General features: G+C 51.0%; 3 protein-coding genes and 1 pseudogene across 3 annotated transcripts; 2 read left to right on the forward strand and 2 right to left on the reverse strand.

The window, feature by feature from the left end:
- Positions 1 to 8,145: 8,145 nt before the first annotated feature.
- Positions 8,146 to 8,454, reverse strand: LOC138105311 (feather beta keratin-like). The gene has a single exon (XM_069005093.1). It carries the CDS (start codon positions 8,452 to 8,454, stop codon positions 8,146 to 8,148), a length of 309 nt encoding a protein of 102 aa, XP_068861194.1.
- Positions 8,455 to 12,157: 3,703 nt separating this feature from the next.
- Positions 12,158 to 12,802, reverse strand: LOC138106053 (feather beta keratin-like; annotated as a pseudogene).
- Positions 12,803 to 14,698: 1,896 nt separating this feature from the next.
- LOC138105312 (feather beta keratin-like) lies at positions 14,699 to 15,013 on the forward strand. Its single transcript, XM_069005094.1, has one exon. It carries the CDS (start codon positions 14,699 to 14,701, stop codon positions 15,011 to 15,013), a length of 315 nt encoding a protein of 104 aa, XP_068861195.1.
- A 4,310-nt stretch (positions 15,014 to 19,323) lies between these two features.
- Positions 19,324 to 20,367, forward strand: LOC138105313 (feather beta keratin-like). Its single transcript, XM_069005095.1, has 3 exons — positions 19,324 to 19,340; positions 19,663 to 19,814; positions 20,009 to 20,367. The coding sequence occupies exons 1-3, from the start codon at positions 19,324 to 19,326 to the stop codon at positions 20,365 to 20,367; spliced, it is 528 nt and encodes a 175-aa protein (XP_068861196.1).
- Positions 20,368 to 26,102: the final 5,735 nt, after the last annotated feature.

The following is a 26,102-nucleotide window of genomic DNA, read 5'->3' on the forward strand; positions in this document are numbered from 1 at the left end:
GGAATTCCAGAGAAGGAAAAACACAGTCCAACTCTCAGTCTCTCTCTCCGGAGAACAAGAAGCTGAAACAACTGGCCAAAAGCTGACTGGAAAGCAGCAAGCCGGGTGCTTCCTTGCTCTCCTCCCGCAGCTGAAAAAAAACCTGCTATCTCTGTGTGACCTTGAACAAGCTGCAAACTGCCCTGAAAAAGTTTTGCTCAGTTTTTTCCTTCCCCCTCTCAGGCTCAGTTTAGAGGCACAGAAAGGCACAAAAATTAATTTTGGGCATAGGCAGCGATATGGGATACACATCATAACGTCACCCCAAGACATTCCACCCCTTATCCCATATTGTTGGCTCAATGCCCAAACTAAGATATTCTAATTCTACACACACATTAATACATACATATATATATACACAGCTATATACGAACAGTGACAGTGACAATCAGCAAGCAGGGGTATACAAGCATTTCACACAACAATCAGATCTCCCTGTGGTACACAACGTGTTGTTCCATCTTTCTTCATTACCCACCATGTGTAACCAGGTCCCTGAGCAAAGACCACCCCACGGGTGGGTTTGTCTGCACCCGAGGCAGAATTTATCCACACAGGCTTTCCTAACAGACCTCTGACATGCACTACTGGGACCTTATCTCCATCTGTTGTATGCAGGGATTCAGATTGGGCTGGACCAGCTCTATTGGTGGAACCTCGGGTGTTAACTAACCAGGTGGCCTTTGCTAGATGCTGTTCCCAATTTTTGAAAGTTCCCCCACCTAGTGCCTTCAAAGTGGTTTTCAACAATCCATTGCACCGTTCCACTTTGCCTGCAGCTGGTGCATGGTAAGGGATGTGGTACACCCACTCAATGCCATGTTCTCTAGCCCAGGTGTTAATAAGGTTGTTCTTAAAATGAGTCCCATTGTCAGATTCAATTCTCTCAGGGGTACCATGCCTCCAAAGGACTTGCTTTTCAAGGCCCAGGATGGTGTTCCGGGCAGTAGCGTGAGGCACAGGATAGGTCTCCAACCATCCTGTGGTGGCTTCTACCATTGTGAGCACATGGCGCTTGCCTTGGCGGGTTTGAGGCAGTGTGATGTAATCAATCTGCCAGGCCTCCCCATACTTGTATTTGGACCACCGCCCACCATACCACAGGGGCTTCACCCGCTTGGCCTGCTTGATCGCAGCGCATGTCTCACAGTCATGGATCACCTGGGAGATACTGTCCATGGTTAGATCCACCCCTCGATCTCGTGCCCACTTATAGGTGGCATCTCTGCCCTGATGGCCTGAGGCATCATGGGCCCATCGAGCTAGGAACAACTCTCCCTTGTGTTTCCAGTCCAAGTCTACCTGTGACACTTCTATCTTTGCAGCCTGATCTACCTGCCTGTTGTTTTGGTGTTCTTCATTAGCCCTACTCTTGGGGACATGGGCGTCTACATGGCGGACTTTCACAACCAGCTTTCTTACTCGGGCAGCAATGTTTTTCCACTCTTCAGCAGCCCAGATTGGTTTTCCCCTACGTTGCCAATTAGCTTTTTCCCACTTTTCTAACCATCCCCACAGAGCATTGGCTACCATCCATGAATCAGTGTAGAGGTAGAGCTTTGGCCACTTCTCCCTTTCAGCAATGTCCAGGGCTAGTTGAACAGCTTTGAGTTCAGCGAGTTGGCTTGATCCACCTTCTCCTTCAGTAGCTTCTGCAACCCGTCGTGTGGGACTCCATACAGCTGCTTTCCACTTTCGTTTCATCCCTACGATGCGACAAGAACCGTCGGTGAAAAGAGCGTAGCGTGTGTCTTCTGATGGCAGTTGGTTGTACGGTGGAGCTTCTTCAGCACGTGTCACTTGTTCTTCTTCATCAGTGAGACCAAAGTTTTCACCTTCTGGCCAGTTTGTGATTATTTCCAAAATCCCAGGGCGATTCAGTTTTCCGATACAGGCGCGCTGTGTGATGAGAGCAATCCATTTGCTCCATGTGGCATTGGTGGCGTGGTGGGTAGAGGGAACCTCTGCTTTGAACATCCACCCCAGCACTGGTAGTCGGGGTGCCAGGAGGAGTTGTGCCTCAGTGCCAATTACCTCTGAGGCGGCTTTGATTCCTTCATAGGCTGCCAAGATTTCCTTCTCTGTTGGAGTGTAGTTGGCTTCAGACCCTCTGTAGTTTCGGCTCCAAAATCCCAGTGGTCGACCTCGAGTCTCACCAGACACCTTCTGCCAAAGGCTCCAGGACAGGCCATTGTTCCCGGCTGCAGAGTAGAGCACGTTCTTCACTTCGGGTCCTGTCCTGACTGGGCCAAGGGCTACGGCGTGAGCGATTTCCTGCTTGATCTGGGCAAAGGCTTGTTGCTGTTCGGGGCCCCAATGGAAATCGTTCTTCTTGCGGGTAACCAGGTAAAGAGGACTCACAATCTGGCTGTACTCAGGAATGTGCATCCTCCAAAAGCCTATGGCACCTAGGAAAGCTTGTGTTTCCTTCTTGTTGGTTGGTGGAGACATTGCAGTGATCTTATTGATGACCTCAGTGGGAATCTGACGCCGTCCATCTTGCCACTTCACTCCCAGGAACTGGATCTCTCGGGCAGGTCCCTTGACTTTGCTCTTCTTGATGGCGAAACCAGCTTCCAGGAGAATCCGGATAACTTTCTCTCCTTTCTCAAACACTTCTGCTGCAGTGTTCCCCCACACAATGATGTCATCAATGTACTGCAAATGTTCTGGAGCCTCACCCTTTTCTAGTGCAATCTGGATTAGTCCATGGCAGATGGTGGGACTGTGCTTCCACCCCTGGGGCAGTCGGTTCCAGGTGTACTGCACACCCCTCCAGGTGAAAGCAAACTGAGGCCTGCACTCTGCTGCCAGAGGAATGGAGAAAAATGCATTGGCAATGTCAATAGTAGCATACCACTTCGCTGCTTTGGACTCTAGCTCATACTGGAGCTCCAACATGTCCGGCACAGCAGCACTCAGTGGTGGAGTCACTTCATTCAAGGCACGATAGTCCACAGTCAATCTCCATTCTCCTTCAGATTTGCGCACAGGCCAAATGGGGCTATTGAAGGGTGAGTGGGTCTTGCTGACCACCCCTTGGCTCTCCAGCTCACGGATCATCTTGTGGATGGGAATCACAGCATCTCGAGTTGTCCGGTACTGTCGGCGATGCACTGTCGAGGTAGCAATTGGTACTTTTTGTTCTTCCACCTTCAGAAGGCCGACTGCAGACGGGTTCTCTGATAGCCCAGGCAAAGTATTCAATTGCTTACTGCCCTCTGTCTCCACAGCAGCTATTCCAAAAGCCCACTTGAGTCCCTTTGGGTCTCTAAAATACCCGTTCCGGAGGAAGTCTATGCCCAAAATGCACGGGGCCTCTGGGCCAGTCACAATAAGATGCTTCTTCCACTCAATTCCAGTCAGGCTCACCTCAGCTTCCACCAAGGTCAAATTTTGTGATCCACCTGTTACACCAGAAATAGAAACAGATTCTACCCCCACATGCTGCGATGGAATTATTGTACACTGCGCACCAGTGTCAACCAAGGCATCATATTTTTGTGGTTCTGATGTACCAGGCCAACGAATCCACACAGTCCAAAAAACGCGGTTTTCCCTGACCTCTACCTGGCTAGAGGCAGGGCCCCTCTATGCCTGGTTATCCTTCTTTCCCTGGGCCTGTATCTTAGAGGTTCCTTCATGGGAATTGGACATGCCATCGTCTTTTCCATCATTTCCAGCAGTTTGGCTACAGGCAACTGGAGCTACTTCCTTTTTGGTAGATCCTCCTTTCTGAGACTTGCGCTCCTTCAATTCACTCACTCGTGCTGCCAGAGCAGAAGTGGGTTGTCCACCCCACTTCCTCATGTTTTCCCCACTGTCACACAGGAAATTCCACAGCTCACTTCGTGGGATGTGCCTTCTCTCTGGGGAACGTCCGCGGAGAAGGCACTCTTTAATCTCCTGGTGATTCTTCTCCATCTTATCTTCCATTTTCTGCATACGTGTTTCCACAGCTGCGATTCTTGCATGTGTTGGGCCATGCACGGAGTCTGCATATGCTCGGAGCTTCACTGCCATATCCTTCACAGTCTCATTCGCACCGTAGTCCGGTTTCATTATTGCTAAAGCAGAAGCATATTCTGGTGGCCCAAGGTGTATGAGTTTTCGCCACATGTATGGAATAACTCTGGCCCGGTCTGGACTCCTCAATCCTGGGTCATTTGCAAAGACAACCTCTACCACCCCTAGTTCTCTCAGGCGTTGGATCCCTTGCTCTATGGTCTTCCATGGGGTTTGCTGCATGTAGAGATCATCTCCACACATATATCTTTCAGCCACGCCTGTTAAAACTCGTCTCCAGACACTGGTAGAATCAGCCCCCCTTTTCATCGCTTGGTCGATCACTGGATCATGTGACAGGGATCCCAAATGCCTTGCTTCAGCACCGTCCAGCATCACATCATCACCTGCCGCATCCCAAATACGGACCATCCAACTTATTATGGATTCGTCAGACCGTCGGGTGTAATCCTTTCTTAGGCTGTGAAGGTCCTTTATGGACATGGACTCAGTAATGGTTTCTGTGCCTGAGTCAGATGGTGGTTTTGAGGTTCCTTCCCCTGCATCTTTTGAGGTCCCTTCCCCTGCATCATCATCATCTTTCACTGGGCGATCAGTTTTGGTGGTGTGCTTCTTCCTCGTGACAGGAGCCACTGTCAGTGGCTTAGATTCTCCATCTGGTTTGGGCTTGCTGTCTGGTTTATCTGCAGCCTGAGTGACTGGGGTATCTGCAGGCTTTGCTGATTTATCTTCCTGCCTCTCTACCTTTACCTGCTGCAGTGTGCGATAGGCATATGCCAAAGCCCAACATATTGCAAGGAGCTTGTTCTCATTGGAATTGTCATTATATTTCTCTTTCAGATATTTTGCCACCTCAGCTGGTTTCTGAACTTGTTCAGGGGGAAACTTGCAAACCATTGGGTCAGAGAATTTCTTCAAGATTTGGCCCATATCCTCCCATTCCCCACACCACTCAGGATGTTCCACCTCTGGGTCAGGTGTCTCAGCAGTCACCCTGGAAATCTGAGCTCTCATTCTAGACAAGCTGCGAGACATATGGAGGAAGCTTAGAAGATACAATACCATGAAGATGATGTCTTTAACATCCAGGGGAAACTGAACATTCTCAAAAGATAACCTATCAAATTTAAAGGGAAGGGAAACCTCATCTCCTCCTCCTCTAACAATCTGGGTGCAATTACTAATAAATTCCCAAAACAGGCTACTGAAGCTAGGACTGGGGTTAGGACGGAGAAACCACTTATCATACACACTCCGAACAGCTGCCCGTACCTCTGTCAACTTCTTATAAATCATTATCACCGAGCACAGGAACAGGGAAATCCTGATTCGTCTCCCTGCTCTGTAAAATTTACATATCAGGGACAAGATTTGAGCAAGTTGTGGATAGGCAAACAACCCTAGGGACCAAAAAAAAACCAGTACCTCAATGAAGCCTAAGGACCAAAAAGACATGAGTACATCAAGCCAGAGAGACATTATGAACTCAACCACCATGGTGATTACTTTACCCCAACACAGAATAAGTAAATTCAAACCAAAATATAATTAGCACCGTTTTTTCACTTTCCTTTGAGCCACGCAGTTGGGCGCCACTAAATTTGTTCCGGTTTGGCCAAATTTAGAAATATATCCTCTGAGAGAAGGCACAACTACCCCTTCCCCCCCCCCCAGGTTCGGGAAAAAATAAATTTTCCTCGAAGGAAAGTGAAGAAGATAAAACTATTTATTTACCAAACACACGGGAAAAGGAAAATAAGGCTAAATAATAAAATGTTTCACTGTGGAGGAAAAAAACCTGGGAAAGTGTTAAGAGTCCTCCCTTTGGTCTCCTCGGCGCTGGGGCTTGGGCCAGGGCCAGGCCCTCTGTGCCCGGTGGAAAGTCCTCCCGATGTGCTCTGAGGTTGAAAAAAACAGTCCAGTATAAAAGGGAGAAAATCCGGAATTCCAGAGAAGGAAAAACACAGTCCAACTCTCAGTCTCTCTCTCCGGAGAACAAGAAGCTGAAACAACTGGCCAAAAGCTGACTGGAAAGCAGCAAGCCGGGTGCTTCCTTGCTCTCCTCCCGCAGCTGAAAAAAGTCGCTATCTCTGTGTGACCTTGAACAAGCTGCAAACTGCCCTGAAAAAGTTTTGCTCAGTTTTTTCCTTCCCCCTCTCAGGCTCAGTTTAGAGGCACAGAAAGGCACAAAAATTAATTTTGGGCATAGGCAGCGATATGGGATACACATCATAACGTCACCCCAAGACACCAATAAACAACCCAAACTTAGGAGAGGTGTGGTGTCATCAGTGAGATCACCCTGTGGCACTCCTGTGCTGTGATTTGTGGGTTGTGTTTTGAAGAGGGGCCTCATTCCCTCCCAGCCCTGTCCGACTGCTCTGGGATTTGCAGCTGTGCTGCAGGTGCTGCCCCTTCCCTCACATTCCATCGCTCCCCTCCTTGATCCCACCTGGCTATGCCTTACACTACACATGACTTTTCCTGTTCACTGTGCTCTGCGGGTATCTTGGTGCCCTTCTTGCTTTTAAGGTTTTGATATCCAGGGTGGTATAGGTCTCTACTTGGGCTGAGTGTGAAGGGCTGAGGACACTTGTGATTGTCAGAAAGAGGATTTGGAAGTTGCCCAGGGTTGTTGGAGGTGAGTATAGCATGATCCTTGGCAACAAGCCAGGCAAATCTGCATTCTGTCAGTGTCCAGTATGGTGGCCTGAGAAAGGTCTGAAGGGCTGGACCCAGAGGCTTTTGGTCAGTGTCCCAAAATCCAGATGGCAGCAAGTCCCCCGTGCTGTAGGCCAGGAGTTGGATCCATTGGGCCAAGCCTGAAAATCTGACAGGTGCTGGACATTTGCTGGAGCTCAGCAAGGGCAGCTGCCAATGGCTGTTTCTTGGGAGGAGTCATCCCAGGTAGAAAGGAATGTCTGAGTATCAGATGTAGGAATTGTTTTCTTCTGGGAAATAGCCCTTGTGTTTCTGGGTGAGAAAAAATGGAGCAGGAGTTGTCCCTGTACCATTGTGGGACCCCCAGTCTCCAGATCAGGAGTGGGGAGAAGTGTTGTAATGAGGCAGTGGGAGGTGACTCTTGGTGTCTCCTGAACACTGGTGAGGTCCCATGTGAGGTGTTCTGAACAGTTCTGGGCTTGCCATGTGTAAATGAAGTAGATTTAGTGAAAGAAAACCAGTTCAGGGCCAGTAAGATTCCAAAGGGTCTGGAGGATCATTCCTAGAGGAGAGACTGTGAGAGCTGAGACTCCCAGGAGACACGGATGGACGAGGGGGTGTCATCAGTGTGTGCAAATTCCTGATGGCAGAGAATGAAGTCGAGGGGGCCCGGCAGTTCTTAGCAGTGCACATGTGGAGGACAAGAGGCCTTGGGCACAAGTGAAAACAGATGGAATTCCATGGGCAAGGCAGAAAAGCCTTTTTCAGTGTGAGTTTTGTCCCAGAGTAAAAGAGGTGGTGGAGACTGTCCTGGGAGATCCAGCACTGAACTGTCCAAGGTCCTGGAAATCTGGCTTTTGCTGACTCTGATCAAGCAGAAGAGAATGAACCAATTGAACTCCACAGTTCCTGCCTAAGTGGATGAGGTTCCTATTTTATTATTTGGGACGGTTAGAGTGTCCTGCTGGGAAGAGTTTTTCGAGTGTGTCCTGTCACAGAGACACTTTGAGAGAGCCATGAACAAGAGAAATTTCGTGTGTCAAAGACTTTGCTACAGTAGGTGATAGGCTCGTGTCACCCCTCAATCCCTGCTTCCCATGCCAGTCTTGATTGTTCCTCATGGTCTCATATTTTCTAAGAAAGATGTTGAGCCCCCTTTCCATTCACCCCAATGGTTTGTTTATTTCTGGCATTGTGCTGGGTGAGGAGGTGAGACCATTGGAATTCAGAAAGATGAGGAGACAGGTTTGATGCAGGAAATCTTTATTGAGGCAAACGATGGAAAAGACAAGAGAAACAGGTAGAAGGAATCTGGTGTGAGGTAGAAGTAGGGTGACCATTAGCCAAGGTGCTTTGCTTGCAGGAGCTTTTGCAAGAGCACCGAGCTGGTGGTGTCAGAGCTTGTGCTGAGGGCCCTTAGCAGATGTAGCCACCCCTTCTGCCATAGCAGCCCAGGCCTCCCAGCCCATAGCCAAGGCCAAAGCCAAATCCACCAGAGATGGGCTGTCCCTGGGCACTGAGTTCACTGCCAACAGCAGCCGAGGAGGTGGATCCAACGGCGGTGTTCTGGGGGAAGGAGGTCATGATGGGTCCTGGCAGGGTGACCAGCACAGGAGAAGGGTTGATGACAACATGGGAGTCCTGGCATTGCAGGGCACAGGGCTCGTTGCAGCTGTTGGCCAGCGGAGTGGGTCCACAGGGCTGGCAGCGGTTGTAGCAGGCCATGGGTGTGGTGTGGAGGGTCCCTGGAAGAGAGAGGGGAGTGAGGCAGGGCAGGGGTGTGGGGGGTGTGAGGGGGAGTGTGGAGGCTGTTGTGGGGCTGTGGGGAGGTGTGAGGGCTGCTGAGGCTGGGGCTGAGTGTGGTGTAAGAGAGAGGCCTGGGGGTGCAGGAGCAGGAGGGTCAGGGGCTTGGGACTCACCTGGTGGTCAGCACAGAAGAAGCAGAAGGCGTGAGGAGAAGTGTGTGAGGGAGAAAGGCACTGAGCCGGCTTTTATGCTGGTCCTGGAGGGGCAGGACAGCCTTGTCCCATGGCCTTGGGGCATTTTGCAGGTAGCAACTCTTGGCTGGCCCAGGCTGGTGAGTCATGAGGTGGGGAGTGTTTTCCTTCCTGCAATTCTGCAATTCCATGTCCTCCCCTTGAGTCCATCTGACCTTGGCGGCACCTTTAATGTGAGAGCTGGCCTTTGGGAGGATTTGATTGTTCGATGTGTGTCAGGGAGGACTGAATAAACAACCAGAGCCCCAGAGAATTGCAATGTCATCAGTGAGGTCATTTCATGGCACTGGTGTGCTGTGGTTTGTGGTTGCCTTGTGATGATGACTGGGCTCCTCTTCTGTGCCAATGGATGTCCATCAGTCATCGTGTTGCACCCAGGAATGCTGAGGGAGCTGCTGATGTCTTGGGGACGTCACTCTGCAATTGCATGGAAAGGTCACAGTGCCTGGGAGCAGTTCCTGAACGATGAAAGAGAGTTCGTCTGCTTGTGTCTTGAATGGGGTCAAGGGAGAGGATCTGGAAAAGTAGCTGTTCAGGCTGTACTTGCTCCATTGTTATGGTCCATGTGGATTTCTCAACTTTGCATGACAAAGTACTCTGCCGAATAAGTATTTCCTGACCTCATTCAGAAATCACAAAACAAACAATAAACCTGGCCTGATCCCTTTTTTCCCCAAGTTGTTCTGTGACATGACTTCACTTATTCCACATTCAAGCCACAAGGTATAACTTGTAAGTCTTAATATTTTGTTCCTGTTAGCAAAAACCAATAATTACGAACTCATGGTCAGCAAGCCCCTCTTTCCTTTTCTGTCATGATGTGGGTGTTTCTTTATGGAATTCTATGATTCCATGTCCTGCTCTTGACTCCTTTTCCTTCTAACCTTGGCAGCTGCTTTTAAGATGTCTGTTGGTATTTGGGAGGGTTTGCACGGAAGTTGAGTGTCCGGGAGGGCTGAATAAACAACCAAAGCATTGGAGAGGTGGGGTTGTCATGAGTGAGGCCACTGCATGACATTCATGTACTGTGGTTTGTGGATGTGTTTTTGTGCCGGTTTGGCCAAATTTAGAAATATATCCTCTGAGAGAAGGCAGGTCACCAACCCTCCCCCACCAGGTTCGGGAAAGAAGAAATTTTCCACAAAGGAAAGTTAAGGAGATAAAAACTATTTATTTTAACAAACACATGGGAAAAGGAAAATAATGCTAAATGATAAAATCTTTCACTGTGGAGAAAATACCTGGGAAAGTGTTAGAGTCCTCCCTTTGGCCTCCTCGGAGCTGGGGCTTGACCCAGGGCCAGGCCCTCTGTGCTCGGTGGAAAGTCCTCCCAATGTGTTCTGATACTGAAGCAGTCCACAGAAAAAGGGAAAAAAGCTGAAATTCCAGGGAAGGAAAAAAAGTTCAACTCTCAGTCTCCCTTTGGAGAAAAAGAAGCTGAAACTGGCCAGAAGCTGACAGGGAAGCAGCAAACCGGGTGCCTCCTCCCTCCCCCGCCACAGCTGAATAAAAGTCGCTATCTCTGTGTGACCTTGAACAAGCTGCAAACTGCTCTGAAAAAGTTTTGCTCAGTTTTTCCTTCCTCCTCTCAGGCTCAGTTTAAAGGCATAGAAAGGTACAAGAATTAATTTCTGGGCATAGGGCAACGACATGGGATACACATCATAAAGTCACCGCAAGACAGTTTTGAAGAGGAGATTCCCTCCCAGCCCTGTCAGGCTGCTCTGGGATTTGCAGCTGCACTGGAGGTGTTGCCTCTTCCCTCACATTTCATCCCTCATCCCATTGCTCCCACCTGCCCAAGCTTGGCACTAGACCTGACCTTTTCTGTAGACTGCTCTGTGGGTGTCTTGGTGCTCCTCTTGCTTTTAAGCTTTTGATATCCAGGCCCTTTTGGACCTTTACGGAGGCTGTGTGCCAACAGATGAGGCCACTTGGGATTGTCAGAAAGAGGATTTGGAGGTTGCCCAGGCTTTTTGGAGGAGAGCATTGCATAGTCCTCAACAAGCTGGGCAAGTCCAGGTTGTTCCAGTGCCCAGCGTAGTGGACTGAGAAAGGTCTGAAGGGCTGGACCTGGAGGCTTATGGTCAGTGTCCCAAAGTCCAGATGGAAGCCAGGCTCCAGTGCTGTACCCCAGGAGTTGGATCCACTGGGCCAACACTGAGAACCTGACAGGTGCTGGACATCTGATGGCATTCTGTAAGGGCAGCTGCCAAGTGCTTTTTCTTGGGAGGAGTCTTCCTGGGTAGGAAGGAATGTCTAGGTTTCTGCTGGAACAATAGTTTTATTTTGAGAAAAAGCCTTTGTGGTTCTGGTTGAGAAGGAAAGGACCAGGAGGTGTCCCTGTGTGGGAAAAGGGACCCCATATATCCAGGGTAGTATTGGGAAAAGTGTTATGACCAAGCAGGGAGAAGGGGCTTATGCTGTCTGCTCAGCACTGCTGAGGTCCCATGTGAGGTGTTGTGGGCCGTTCTGGGCTCCTCAGGGTGAAAATGAAGTAGATGTAGTGAATCTAGACCGTCTCAGGACAACAAGACTCCAAAGGGACTGGAGAACCTTTCATAGAGGAGAAGCTGAGAAAGCTGGGACTCCCAGGAGATGAGAGTGGATGGGGGCGTGTCATCAGTGTGTGCAAATCCCTGATGGCGGGGAATGAAGTGAAGGAGCCAGGCTGTTCTCAGCAGTGCACACTTGCAGGACAAGAGGCCTTGGGGGCAAGTGAAAACAGATGGAATTCCCTGGGCAAAGAAGGCATGAATCTTTCACTGTGGTGGTGGCCACAGAGTGAAAGAGTTGGTGGTGGTGGAGTCGCTGTCCTGGGAGAGCCAACCCCGAACTGTCCATGGTTCTGGAATTCCTGCTCTTGCTTGAGCAGGGCAGTTGAAGCACTTGCACTCCAGAGTTTCTGCCCAAGCAGAAGATTTTGGGACTCTTTTTGCTGGAAGGGTTCAAGAGTACTGGTGGGAAGAGAGTTTATCAAGTGTGCGCTGGCATGGAAAGATTTACCAGAGCTGTACCCAGGAGAGCATTAACGTGTCCAAGGCTTTGGTGTATCAGGTAAGGTGAGCGTGACATGTTCTGGAAGGTGTCCCCTTATCTGCTTCCCGTGCCAGACTTTGTTATTAGTTCTTTTTACATATTTGTGAGGAAAGTTGTTGTTCGTCTGTCCCATGTACCCCAACGTCCTGTTGAGCTGTGGAAATGTGCTGGGTAAGGATGTGAGGCCATGGGAATAAAAAATGAAGAGGAGGAGTCTCAGGCTTTGATGCAGGGGAACTTTATTGAGGCAAAGGAATGAAGAGACAGGAGAAAAAAGTGGAAAGAATACATTATGAGGTGCAAGTAGGGTAACCATCAACCAAGGTGCTTTGCTTGCAGGAGCTGTTGCCAGAGCCCTGAGCTGGTGATGTCAGAGGTGGTGGTGAGGGCCCTTAGCAGATGTAGCCACCCCTTCTGCCATAGCAGCCCAGGCCTCCCAGCCCATAGCCAAGGCCATAGCCAAAGCCACCAAATCCGCCGGAGATGGGCTGTCCCTGCACACTGAGTTCACTGCCAACAGCAGCCGAGGAGGTGGATCCGACGGCGGTGTTCTGGGGGAAGGAGGTCATGATGGGTCCTGGCAGGGTGACCAGCACAGGAGAAGGGTTGATGACAACATGGGAGTCCTGGCATTGCAGGGCACAGGGCTCGTTGCAGCTGTTGGCCAGCGGGGTGGGTCCGCAGGGTTGGCAGCGGTTGTAGCAGGCCATGGGTGTGGTGTGGAGGGTCCCTGGAAGAGAGGGGAGCGAGGCAGGGCAGAGGTGTGAGGGGCGGTGATGCAGGAGGGTGAGGGAGTGTGGAGGCTGTTGTGGGACTGTGGGGAGGTGTGAGGGCTGCTGAGGCTGGGGCTGAGCGTTCTGGATGAGAGGGTCCAGGAGTGCAGGAGCAGGAGGGTCAGGGGCTTGATGCTCACCTGGTTGTCAGCAGGAGCCAGAGGAGAAGGCTTGAGGAGAAGTGTGTGAGGGAGAGGGCACCGGGCTGGCTTTTATGCTGGTTGTGGATGGGCGGGACAGCCTTGTCCCATGGCCTTGGGGCATTTTGCAGGCAGTAGCTCTTTTCTGGCCAAGCTGGTGAGTCATGATTTGGGGAGTATTTTCCTTCCTGCAATTCTGCAATTCCCTTGAGGCTGTGTCCATCTGACCTTGGCCGCAGATTTTAATTCAGAGAAATAGAGGCCAATGGATTGGTGCTGTTTTTTTCTTGAATGTAGAAGGTGCAAACAAAGCCTACCGGAATGTGGGTGTTTTCTCATGTCTTCAGTTGGTTCCTCAGCCATTCCTCCTGGCCACACTTCTTTCTATGCAGCCCAGGATATGTTTGGTGTTCTGGGCTGAAATTTCATAAGTTGATCGTAAGGTGGCCATGTATACTTTGCAGAGAAAAGCTCCAGCATTTACCCTAACAGGATTAGGAAAAGAAATACAAGCAGGTTGAGGGAGATGACCCTCCTGTTTCCCACCACTGGTGGGGCTCCACAGAGGAACAAGGACATGGACATGGTTGACCAAGAGCAGAGCGGGGAGACCACAAAACTGACAGGACTGGGATATCCTTAAGATGAGGAGAAGCTGGGAGTTCCTGGAGTCAGGAGGCAAAGATGCAAATAGACCATGTTGTACATATGTGGTGGCATGTCCTCAGTGATGACAGCCCAATTCTCCTAAGCTGCGATTGAATCTTCTATGTGTCATGACACGCACAATCAACAACAACACATTGGTCTCTAATTCTTGGAACTAAAACCTACCACCAAGGTCAGATGGAGACAGTCTCAGGAGAAGAACGTGAAATTGCACAATTCCACAGAGGAACAACTGCACCGTGACAAAGAATGGAAGAGGAACTCACTGGTTCTCCGTTAGTAATTAATGTTGTTGTCACAGGAACAACGCATTAAGACTTACAAGTTATAAGTTATGAAAACTTGTGGCTTGAACGCGGAAAACAGTAATTGATGTCACAGGCCAACCAGGGAAAAAAGGGATCGGGCTTCGTTTGTTGTTTGTTGGATTTCTGAATGAGGTCAAGGAATACTCTACATGTCACAGTATACTGTCATGTAAATTTCAAAATGCAAATAGACCATAACAGTGGAACAAGTTCAGCCTGAACAGCCTCTCATTTTCCAGATCTTCTCTCTTGATCCCATTCAAGACACAAGGTCATGAGCTCTCTTTCCTCTATCAAGAACTTCTCCCAGGTAGCTTGACCTTTCCAAACTCTTCCAGAGTGACCTCCCCAGGACATCAACACCTACCTTGGCATTCCTGGGTGCAATGCAATGACTGATGGACATCCATTGGCACAGAAGAGGAGCCCAGTCATCACAAGGCACCCACAAACCACAGCACATGAGTGCCACAAAATGACCTCACTGGTGACATTGTTCCTTTTTTGGGTGCTGGTTGTTTATTCAGCCCTTCCTGATAACACTGAACAATCAAATCCCCGTCAATTACCAGCTCCCAGTAAAAAGCTGCTGCCAAGGTCAGATGAACACAAACAGAAGAGCAGGACATGGAATCGCAGAATTCATGAAGGAGAAAACTCCCCACCTGACTCAACATCCTGGGCCACGAAAGAGCTACTGCCTGCAAAATGCCCCAAGGCCATGGGACAAGGCTGTCCCGCCCCTCCACAGCCAGCATAAAAGCCGGCCCAGTGCCTCTTTCCCTCACACACTTCTCCTCAAGCCTTCTGCTCCTGTGCTGAAGACAAGGTGAGCATCAAGCCCCTGACACTCCTGCTCCTGCACCCCTGGTCCCTCTCTGCCAGCATGCTCAGCCCCAGCCTCAGCAGCCCTCACACCTCCCCACAGCCCCACAACAGCCTCCACAATCCTGTTTCCCTTCAGCATCACAGCCCCTCACACGCCCACACCCCAGCCCTGCCTCACTCCCCTCTCTCTTCCAGGGAACCTCCACACCACACCCATGGCCTGCTACAACCGCTGCCAACCCTGCGGACCCACCCCGCTGGCCAACAGCTGCAACGAGCCCTGTGCCCTGCAATGCCAGGACTCCCGTGTTGTCATCCAGCCTTCCCCTGTGCTGGTCACCCTGCCAGGACCCATCATGACCTCCTTCCCCCAGAACACCGCCGTCGGATCCACCTCCTCGGCTGCTGTTGGCACTGAACTCAGTGCCCAGGGACAGCCCATCTCTGGTGGATTTGGCTTCGGCCTTGGCTATGGCTATGGGCTGGGAGGCCTGGGCTGCTATGGCAGAAGGGGCTGCTACCCCTGCTAAGGGCCCTCGACACCACCCCTTAACACCAACCACCCACCATGGGGCTGGAAGGCATTGATGATCTGGCAAAACCTCTTGTAACCAAAGGACCTCGGCTGATGGTCACTGCACTTGAACCTCAGCCTGGCTCCCTTCCATTTGCTGTTCATGACCTTTCCGTGTTCTACCTCAATAAAGTTTTCCTGCATCATATTTTAAGATGACTCCTTCTTCTTTCTTCCCCGAAGGTCTTCTAATCTCACTCAGCACTAAGCCAGGATTGCGTTAGGGTTAGGGTTCACCCACTGGGGTGGGTGAGAAAGTGCACCAATACCTCTTTTAGGAAATGTTTCCTCATTCTACTACCATCTGGCACAATTTGCTCTTCCAGTGCAGCATCACAAAAACCCTTCAGTTACTGAATCACAGGCCTGGATACACTAATGCAGGTCTATCCCTGCCTCTGATACAAGCCCGTCTGGGTGGCGTGTTTACTTTTGCTGGACACCAACAGCTCCATGTTCCTGTGTGGAGAACAGGGATGAGTGGTGACCCACAGACTCATCCTGGAACCAGTATAACTTCCTGACTCTCATCATCTTCCCGGCCCATCTACAGAGCCGCTCAAGCAGGTTCCATGTCTTCCTTGTCTTTGGGGGCTCAGAGTTCAACACAGAACTCTGGTCTTAGTAGAAGAGAGGAGATGGTGAGGTTCCCCCTCTCTCTTGTCCTGCTCATGCTGTGGGGATGAACCCAGGACATGGAAGGTTTCTGGCTGGCGAGCACATGTGGCTGGGACACATCCAGTTCTTCATCTACCAACACTCCAAGTGCTCCTCCTTGGGGCTGCTCTCAGTCCCCTCACATCACCCTGCCTGTATCCTGCATATTTGTGATTTCTCCAGTCCAGTTGCAGGAGATTCTGCCCCTCTGCTACTCGCTGGTTATACTGGTGAACTCTGTTCATCTCTGAGTTACTGGAAATAAGGAGGAGAAGACTCTGCTGGAGAGATCAAGAGTACAGCCTTGAGGATGATGCAGGGCTGAACGTTTGGGATAGCCTTGGCCCATCACATTGGGACATTTTCCAGGCAGAAGCTGTTGCCTGGCACAGCCTGGTGAGTTGTGAGGTTGGGAGGGGAGTGTTTTTCTTCCCCCAGCTCTGAAATTCCATGTCATGCTCTAGAGGCAGTGTCCATCTGACCTTGGCAACAGATTGGTGAGTTGGTATTGGTTCCAGCATGGGTGGATGAGGGAAGAGGGACCAGTATCATGTAGCTGGACTTGTGCAAAGCTTTTGTTCCTGTTGCAGACAACATCCTTGTCTGTAACCTGGAGAGATGTGGACTTGATGGTTGGACTTGTTGGTGGATAAGAAATGGGCAGGATGGTCTCACTCAAAGAGTTGTGGTCAATGTCTCCATGTCCCTGTGTGAAGAACAGGGATGAGTGGTGACCCACAGACTCATGCTGGAACCATTATAACTTCCCATCTTTTCCAGGGACATGGAGAGTGGGTTTGAGTGCGCCCTTGGCAAGATTGGGGTGACACCAAGGTGAGTGGTGAGATTGATGGTCTGAAGCAAAGGATGGCATCCAGAGGGTTCTGGATGGGCTGGGTAGATGGGCTGGTGTGAAGCTCATGAAGGTCAACAGGGCAAAGTGCAAGATACTGCATCTGGATCAGAGCAATCTCAGTAATGGATATCGGCAGGGTGATGAGTTGATTGAGAGTATGCCCGCAGAGAAGGACTTGGGATGTTGTTGGATGAAGAACTGGATGTGACCCAGCCATGTGAATGTGCTGAAGAAAAACCCCCCATGTCCTGGGCTCATCCCCACAGCAAAGGCAAGAGGTGAGGGGGCGATTCTGACCCTCTAATCTGCTCTGGTGAGACTGGAGTTGTGCTTTCAATTCTGGGACCTGAAAATAAGGGTGCTATGGACCTACTTGAGCTGATGTGGAGATCGTCATGGAAGAGGATGTGGGGCTGGAATAAATGGTGTCCAGCCAATGTGAACACACCACCCAGGAGGGGCTTGTATCAGCAGTAGGGATGGACCTGCATTTGTGTAGCCAGACCTGGTATCAAGAAAGTGAAGAATTTATGGGATAAACTGGAAGAGTAAAGTGTGCCAGTGTGTGCCCGTGAGGGAAGAGGAGAATCTCAGGCTGTGAGACAAGAGAATTTTATTGAGGCAAAAGAACAGTGAAAGGTCATGAGCATCCACTAGAAAGGAGCTGGTCTGAGGTGCAGGTAGGGCAATCATCAGCCAAGGTCCTTTGCTTGCAGTAGGTTTGGCCAGAGCATCGATGGCTTCTTGCCCCACACTGGGAGCAGCCCACTGGAGAGGTGCCCAATGGTCTCTGGCTGGGGAGAAGGGGTTTGCAGCAGAGGGGACTGGACAGAGCCAAAGGGGTGATGCAGAGCAGGCAGTGGGAGAAGAGGAGGAGGCAGATGGGCCATGCTTGCAGGCAGCCTGGGCTGGCCCCTTGGCTGCTGCCTTGCCTGGTTGCCTGAGAGCAGGAGCTGGAAGCTTTGAGCTAGTTTGAGAGCCTTGGCTCAGAGAGGCGCCCTCAATGCCTGAGATGTGTTCCAGGGAGTGGGTGGTTGGTGTCAGGGGTTGTGCTGAGGGCCCTTAGCAGATGTAGCCGCCCCTTCTGCCATAGCAGCCCAGGCCTCCCAGCCCATAGCCAAATCCACGGCCATAGCCAAAGCCTCCAAATCCACCAGAGATGGGCTGTCCCTGCACACTGAGTTCAGTGCCAACAGCAGCCGAGGAGGTGGATCCAACGGCGGTGTTCTGGGGGAAGGAGGTCATGATGGGTCCTGGCAGGGTGACCAGCACAGGGGAAGGCTGGATGACAACACCGGAGTCCTGGCATTGCAGGGCACAGGGCTCGTTGCAGCTATTGGCCAGCGGGGTGGGTCCGCAGGGTTGGCAGCGGTTGTAGCAGGCCATGGGTGTGGTGTGGAGGGTCCCTGGAAGAGAGAGGGGAGTGAGGCAGGGCAGGGGTGTGGGGGTGTGAGGGGTGGTGATGCAGGAGGGTGAGGGAGTGTGGAGGCTGTTGTGGGGCTGTGGGGAGGCGTGAGGGCTGCTGAGGCTGGAGCCGAGTGTGCTGGCAGAGAGGGGCCTGGGCTGCAGGAGCATGAGGGTCAGGGGCTTGAGACTCACCTGGTTTTTGGCAGCAGAAGAGAAGGCGTCAGAAGTGTGTGAGGGAGAGAGGTGCTGGGCCGATTTTATGCTGGTTGAGGAGGGGCATAGGACAGCCTTGTCCCATGGCCTTGGGGTATTTCTTCAGGCAGCAGCTCTTGCCTTGACCAGCCCAGTGAGTCATTAGGTGGAGATTGTTTTCCTTTCTGATGTTCTGCAATTTCATGACCTCCCCGTGAGGCCATGGCCATCTGAACTCAGCAGCAGCTTTTAATTGGTAGAAATACAGGCCAATGTTATTGTTTTTTGTAAGGAATGTGGAAGATGCAAACAAAGCCTACAAGAATTTTGCTGTTTTCTCATGTCTTCAGTTGACTCCCAGCTATTAATGCTGGCCACACCTGTTTCTATGCAGCTCAGGTTACGGTTGTTTTTCTGGGCTGAAATTCACATTGCTGTGTCATGTCCAGCTTTTGGTCCACCAGTACCCCCAAATCCTTCTCTGTGAAACTGCTCTCAAGGAGTTCCTCTTCCAAGCTCTTCTCATGTCTGGGACTGCCCCAATGTAGGTGCAGAACCATGAACTTGGATTTGTTGAACCTCAAGAGGTTCTTATGTTCTCAACTTTCCCAGTGTTGCTCCTGATGGGATCCCTCCATGTTCTTGTGTCAACTGCACCTCTCAGCTTCCTGGCACCTGCAAACAGGCTGAGGGAGGTCTCAATCTGACTGCTCAAAGCCTTGATAAAGGTATTGAAGAGCACCAGTCCCAGGCAGAGCCCTGGAGGACTCATCACTGGTCTCCAGCTGTACAGAGAGCCAGTGACAAGCACTCTCTGGCTGTTCCTCATTCATTCATTAGTCCACCCATCAAACCCACATGTCTGCGCTTTAGAGATAAGGATGTCCGGTGGGACTGTGTTAAAGCCCTGACAGAAGTCCAGGCACATGACAACAGTTTCCATTCCCTTGGCAACCAAAGCGTTCTACCAGGGAAGGTCCTTGTAGTCCTGCTGGGGTATAAGTGGATCATGAGGTGGACAAATACTCTTTGGAATTAAAATCTCCAGCAGTTACCAGGACAGGATTAGGGATAGAAATACAAGCAGGTTGAGGGAGTTGAACATCCTGTTCCCCAGCAGGGGTGGGACCCAGCACTGGAAAAAGAACACGAATATGGTTGACCAAGAGCAGTGTGGGGAGACCATGACACTGATGGGATGGGAGTATCCTTAAAATGAGGAGAAGCTGAGAGAGCTGGGATTTCTTTGAGGCAGGATGCAAGAATGCAAATGGGACATGTCCATATGACATGGCGAGACCTCACTGACGACTCCTCAGTTCTCCTTGGGTTTGGTTATGTGTCTTGATAGATGCCATCAAAAAAAACACATTTGTCTCTAATTTTCACAATTATAAGCTGCTGCCAAGGTCAGATGGACGCAGCCTCAGGATCAGGACATGACAGTGCAGAATTCCATGAAGGAAAACACTCACCAGCTCATGACTCCCAAGGCTGGGCGAGTCAAGAGTTGCTGTGTGCAAAGTGCCCCAAGGCCATGGGACAAGGCTGTCCTGCCGCTCCATGACCAGCATAAAAGCCGGCCCAGTGCCTCTTTCCTGCACACACTTCTCCTCACACACTTCTCCTCCTCTGCTGAAGACAAGCAGGTGAGTCTCAAGCCCTTGACTCTTCTACACTTGCACCCTTGGACCCTCTCTTCCAGCACGCTCAGCCCCAGCCTCAGCAGCCCTCACACCTCCCCACAGCCCCACAACAGCCTCCACACTCCCTCACCCTCCTGCATCACCGCCCCTCACACCCCCACACCCCTGCCCTGCCTCACTCCCCTCTCTCTTCCAGGGACCCTCCACACCGCACCCATGGCCTGCTACAACCGCTGCCAACCCTGCGGACCCACCCCACTGGCCAACAGCTGCAACGAGCCCTGTGCCCTGCAATGCCAGGACTCCCATGTTGTCATCAACCCTTCTCCTGTGCTGGTCACCCTGCCAGGACCCATCATGACCTCCTTCCCCCAGAACACCGCCGTCGGATCCACCTCCTCGGCTGCCGTGGGCACTGAACTCAGTGTGCAGGGACAGCCCATCTCTGGAGGCTTTGGTGGCTTTGGCTATGGCTTTGGCTATGGCCGTGGATTTGGCTATGGGCTGGGTGGCCTGGGCTGCTATGGCAGAAGGGGTGGCTATCCCTGCTAAGGACCCTCGGCACCACCTCTGACACCAACCACCCACTCCCTGGAACACATCTCAGGCATTGAGGATGTGTGCCTGAGCCAAGGCTCTGAAACAGGCTCAGAGCTTCCAGCTCCTGCTCTCAGGCTACCAAGCAAGGCAGCAGCCAAGGGGCCAGCCCAGGCTGCCTGCAAACATGACCATCCTCCTCTTCTCCCACTGCCTGCTCTGCATCACCCCTTTGGCTCTGTCCAGTCCCCTCTGCTGTAAACCCCTTCTCCCAAGCCAGAGACCATTGGGCACCTCTGCTGGGGCAGGAAGGCCGTGATGCTCTGGCAAAACCTACTGCAAGCAAAGGACCTCAACTGATGGTTGCCCTACCTGCACCTCAGACCAGCTCCCTTCCATTTGCTGCTCATGACCTTTCTGTCTTCTGCCTCAATAAAGTTTTTGTGCATCACAACCTCAGATGACTCCTTCTTCTTTCTTCTCCCAAGACTCTTCGAGACTAAGCCAGTGTTGTTGAGACCATTGGGACTGTTGAAAATGTACTCCAAGACCTCTTTAATAATTGTTTCCCCAATTCCACTACCCACTGGTACTCTTTGTTCTTCCACTGCATCATCACAGCAACTTTCAAGTTGCTTAAACACAGGCCTAGATACACTCATGCTGGTCTATCCCTGCCTCGAACACAAGGACCTCCTAGGTGGTGTGTTCACTTTTGCTGGGCACCAGTTGTTTCAGCCCCTCATTATCTCCTAAAGCCATTTACAGATCTGCTCGAGCAGGTCCATGTCTTCTTTCTTTTGTGTCCTCAGAGTAGAATAAGCAAGTCCAGTCTCATCACAGTGGAGCAGAGGCGCAGAATGGGCTGCCCAGGCTGTGTGGTGACCCCAGCACACGTGGGATTTTTACTCAATGCATTCACGTGGGCGAGGAATGTCCAATTCTTCATCCACCAGCAGCCCAAGTCCTTCTCCTTGGGGATGCTCTTAACTCATCACCCATCCAGTGTTTGTTACTGAGATTGATCCAATCCAGGTGCAGGACTTTCCTGTAGGCACTGTTGACCTTGACAAGCTTTCCACCAGCCTGTCCAAAACCCTCTGGATGTCATCCCTTCTCCCCAGTCAACTACACCACTCAGCTTGGTGTAACTCACATTCTTGCCAAGGGGAGACAGAATTGCACTGTCCCTGTCCCTGACAAAGATGGGAAATTATAATGATCCCAACACGAGTCTCTGAGGGTCACCACTCATTCCTGTTCTCCACACAGCCATGCAGACATTAACCACAACTCTTTGAGTGAGACCATCCCACCCATTCCTTATCCACTAGGAGGTCCAACCATCAAGTCCACATCTCTCCAGGTTACAGACAAGGATGTTGTCTGACTCAGGAACAAAAGCTTTGCACAAGTCCAGGTGTATGATATTGCAAAAGCTTTGCACAAGTCCACCATTTCTGGAAACAATACCAATTCATCAAAGGTGCTGCCAGGGTCAGATGGAAACGGCCTCAAGAGCAGGACATTACATTGCAGAGCTCTGGGAAGCAAAACACCCCCACCTTATGATTTGCCAGGCTGTGCCAGGCAAAAGCTGCTGCCTGAGAAAATGTCCGAGGATCACTGGCCAAGGCTGTCCCAAGCCTTCAGCCATGGATCATCCTAAAGGCTATGCTCTGGATCTTCTAAACTGTCTTGGCTTCCTTATTCCCAGTAACCCAGAGATAACAGAGTTCTCCAATATCACCAGAGCAGAGCACAGGGGCAAAATCTGCTGCAACTGGACTGAGCAATCCCAAACATGCAGGATACAGGCTGGAAGATGAGGGCGTTGAGAGAGGCCCCAAGGAGGAGGACTTGGGGTGCTGGTGGATGAAAAATTGGATGTGTCCCAGACATGCAAACTTGCCAACAAGAAATACCCCGTGTCCTGGGCTCATCCCCATAGTGAGGGCCGCAGGTGAGGAAGAGATTCATAGCCTCTACTCCTCTCTGGTAAGACTGAAATTCTGTGTTGAACTGTAGGACCCCTATGAAAAGGAAGACATGGATCTGCTCGAGCAGATCTCTTAGTGGGCTGAGGATATGATGAGGGGCTGGAGCAACTAGAGTTCAGCCAAAGTGAACATACCACCCAGAGGTGGTTGTATCGGAGGCAGGGATAGACCTGCATTAGTGTATCCAGGTCTGGGTTCTAGAAACAGAAGGGTTTGTGGGATGCACTGGAAGACCAAAGTGTGCCAGTGGGTGGTAGAACTGGAGAAATAAATTCTGAGACAGGTCTTGGTGTACTTTTTAACCCCAATGGCCGCTACAATTCTGGCTTAGTGCTGAGACTGGAAAAGTCTTGGGAGAAAAAAGAAGAAGGAGTCATCTGAGGTTGTGATGCAGGGAAAACTTTATTGATGTAGCAGAATGAAAGGTCACAAGCAGCCAGTGGAAGGGAGCCGGGCTGAGGTGCAAGTAGAGTGACCATCAGGCGAGGTCCTTTGCTTGCAGGAAGTTTTTCCAGAGCATCAATGCCTTCCTGCCCCGGTCTGGGAGGAGCCCAGTGCAGGTGCCCAATGATCTCTGGCTTGGGAGAAGGGGTTTACAGCAGAGGGGACTGGACGGAGCCAGAGGGCGATGCAGAGCAAGGAGTGGGAGAAGAGGAGGCAGATGGTCATGTTTGCAGGCAGCCTGGGCTGGCCACTTGGCTGCTGCCTTGCTTGGTAGCCTGAGAGCAGGAGCTGGAAGCCCGCTTGAGAGCCAGAGAGGAGCCCTCAATGCCTGAGATGTGTTCCAGGGAGTGGGTGGTTGGTGTCAAGGGTGGTGCCAAGGGTCCTTAGCAGATGTAGCCGCCCCTTCTGCCATAGCAGCCCAGGCCTCCCAGCCCATAGCCAAATCCACGGCCATAGCCAAGGCCGTAGCCAAAGCCACCAAATCCACCAGAGATGGGCTGTCCCTGGGCACTGAGTTCACTGCCAACAGCAGCCGAGGAGGTGGATCCAACGGCGGTGTTCTGGGGGAAGGAGGTCATGATGGGTCCTGGCAGGGTGACCAGCACAGGGGAAGGCTGGATGACAACACGGGAGTCCTGGCATTGCAGGGCACAGGGCTCGTTGCAGCTGTTGGCCAGCGGGGTGGGTCCGCAGGGTTGGCAGCGGTTGTAGCAGGCCATGGGTTTGGTGTGGAGGGTCCCTGGAAGAGAGAGGGGAGTGAGGCAGGGCAGGGGTGTGGGGGTGTGAGGGGCGGTGATGCAGGAGGGTGAGGGAGTGTGGAGGCTGTTGTGGGGCTGTGGGGAGGTGTGAGGGCTGCTGAGGCTGGGGCTGAGCGTCCTGGCAGAGAGGTGCCAGGGGTGCAGGAGCAGGAGGGTCGGAGGCTTGAGACTCACCTTGTTGTCAGCAGGAGCAGGAGGAGAAGGCTTGAGGAGAAGTGTGTGCAGGAGAGAGGCACTGGGCTGGTTTTTATGCTGGTTGTGGAGGGGTGGGACAACCTTGGCTTCTGACCTCAGGGCATTTTGCAGGCAGCAGCTCTTGCCTTGCCCAAACTGGTGAGTCATGATATGGGGAGTGTTTTCCTTCCTGATTTTCTACCATTCCAATATCCTGCTCTTGAAGCTTTTTCCAGCTGACCTTGGCAGCAACTTTATTCCAGCTGACCTTGGCAGCAACTTTATTACATCTGTATTTGGGAGGATTTGATTGTTCAATGTGTGTCAGGTCACGATGAATAAACAACCAGAGCACAGCAGAGTTGAGATATCATCACGGAGGTAATTTTGTGGCACTGGTGTGCTGTGGTTTGTGGGTGTCTTTTGAAGACTGGGACTCTGTTCTGTGCCACTGCATGTCCATCAGTCATTGTGTTGCACCCAGGAATGGTGAGGGAACTGCTGATGTCCTGGGGAGGTCACTCTTCAATCTCTTGGAAAGGTCATGGTGCCTGGGAGCATTTCCTGATAGATTAAAGAGAGCTCATGCCCTTGTTTCTTGTGTAGTATCAATACAGAGGATCTGGAAATGTAGAGCCTGGTTAGGTTGAACTTGTTCCAATGCTATGGTCTATTTGGATTTCTCAATTTTCCATGAAAAGTACTCTGTCATTTAAAGTGTATTTCTTCACTTCTTTAAAAAATTAAATGAACAAGCAACCAATGATGCTCAATCATGTTTTGCCTGGGCTGGTCTGTGATGTGAATTTGCTTATTCCGCATTCAAGCCAGGTGATTTCGTAACTTATATCCTGTCAGCCATAATACTTTGTTCCTATTAGGAAAAAAACAGTAATTACTACTAGATGGTCACTGTGATCCTATTTCCTCCTCTGTCATTGTGCCGGTGTGTCTTTGTGGAATTCTGTGATTCCATGTCGTTCTCTAGAGGCTGTGTCCATCTGACCTTCATGGCAGTTTTTAATTGGGAGGAGTAGAGGCCAATGGATTGGTATCATTGTTTTGTGTCAAGCATGTAGAAGATGACTACAAAGCCTACAAGAATTGGGGTGTTATGAATGAGGTCATGCCATGGAACATTCACAACATCTCCTTTGTCCACTTGCCTCCTGGCTATAATAAATCTCGCTGGTCTCTCATTTCTAATCACAGCAAGGATTCTTTGGTCAGCCTCTTGCTGTCTCTGCACTGTTCTTGCTTCACTAAGTTCATGTCTTTCTTCCACTGTAGAGCCCAACACATCACCCCAAATAAGACATCCTTATCTCTGAGGAGACAGGAAGTGTCAGTCTGCTGGGAGCCCTTTTCCAGAAGTTCTTTTGTAGCAAGGTTGCATGGCCATTTTTTGATCCAATTGATCTCTGCCATGGCAATAAAGATATTCTCGTGTCTCCAACTGACCCACAGCCATTAATTCTGGCCACAACCCTTTCTACGCAGCCCAGGATATGGCTGCTTTTCTGGGCTGAAAATTCACATTGCTGTGTCATGTCCAGCTTTTGGTCCACCAGTACCCCCAAATCCTTCTCTGTGAAACTGCTCTCAAGGAGTTCCTCTTCCAAGCTCTTCTCATGTCTGGGACTGCCCCAATGTAGGTGCAGAACCATGAACTTGGATTTGTTGAACCTCAAGAGGTTCTTATGTTCTCAACTTTCCAGTGTTGCTCCTGATGGGATCCCTCCATGTTCTTGTGTCAACTGCACCTCTCAGCTTCCTGGCACCTGCAAACAGGCTGAGGGAGGTCTCAATCTGACTGCTCAAAGCCTTGATAAAGGTATTGAAGAGCACCAGTCCCAGGCAGAGCCCTGGAGGACTCATCACTGGTCTCCAGCTGTACAGAGAGCCAGTGACAAGCACTCTCTGGCTGTTCCTCATTCATTCATTAGTCCACCCATCAAACCCACATGTCTGCGCTTTAGAGATAAGGATGTCCGGTGGGACTGTGTTAAAGCCCTGACAGAAGTCCAGGCACATGACAACAGTTTCCATTCCCTTGGTAACCAAAGCGTTCTACCAGGGAAGGTCCTTGTAGTCCTGCTGGGGTATAAGTGGATCATGAGGTGGCTATGTATCCTTTATGGTAAAAATCTCCAGCAGTTACCAGGACAGGATTAGGGAAAGAAATACAAGCAGGTTGAGGGAGTTGAACATCCTGTTCCCCAGCAGGGGTGGGACCCAACACTGGAAAAAGAACACGAATATGGTTGACCAAGAGCAGTGTGGGGAGACCATGACACTGATGGACAGGAGTATCCTTAAAATGAGGAGAAGCTGAGAGAGCTGGCAGTTCTTTGAGGCAGGATGCAAGAATGCA

This window comes from Aphelocoma coerulescens, chromosome 2, assembly GCF_041296385.1.
Source record: "Aphelocoma coerulescens isolate FSJ_1873_10779 chromosome 2, UR_Acoe_1.0, whole genome shotgun sequence".
Classification (NCBI taxonomy): domain Eukaryota; kingdom Metazoa; phylum Chordata; class Aves; order Passeriformes; family Corvidae; genus Aphelocoma; species Aphelocoma coerulescens.

What these genes read in the sequence shown, in the direction of transcription:
- LOC138105311 (XM_069005093.1), bottom strand. Translation starts at nt 8,454, where the DNA reads ATGGCCTGCTACAACCGCTGCCAGCCCTGTGGACCCACTCCGCTGGCC.
- LOC138105312 (XM_069005094.1), top strand. Translation starts at nt 14,699, where the DNA reads ATGGCCTGCTACAACCGCTGCCAACCCTGCGGACCCACCCCGCTGGCC.
- LOC138105313 (XM_069005095.1), top strand. An exon ending in TCCTCCTCTGCTGAAGACAA is followed by an intron (nt 19,815 to 20,008) that starts GCAGGTGAGTCT and finishes CCCTCTCTCTTC; the next exon opens with CAGGGACCCTCCACACCGCA.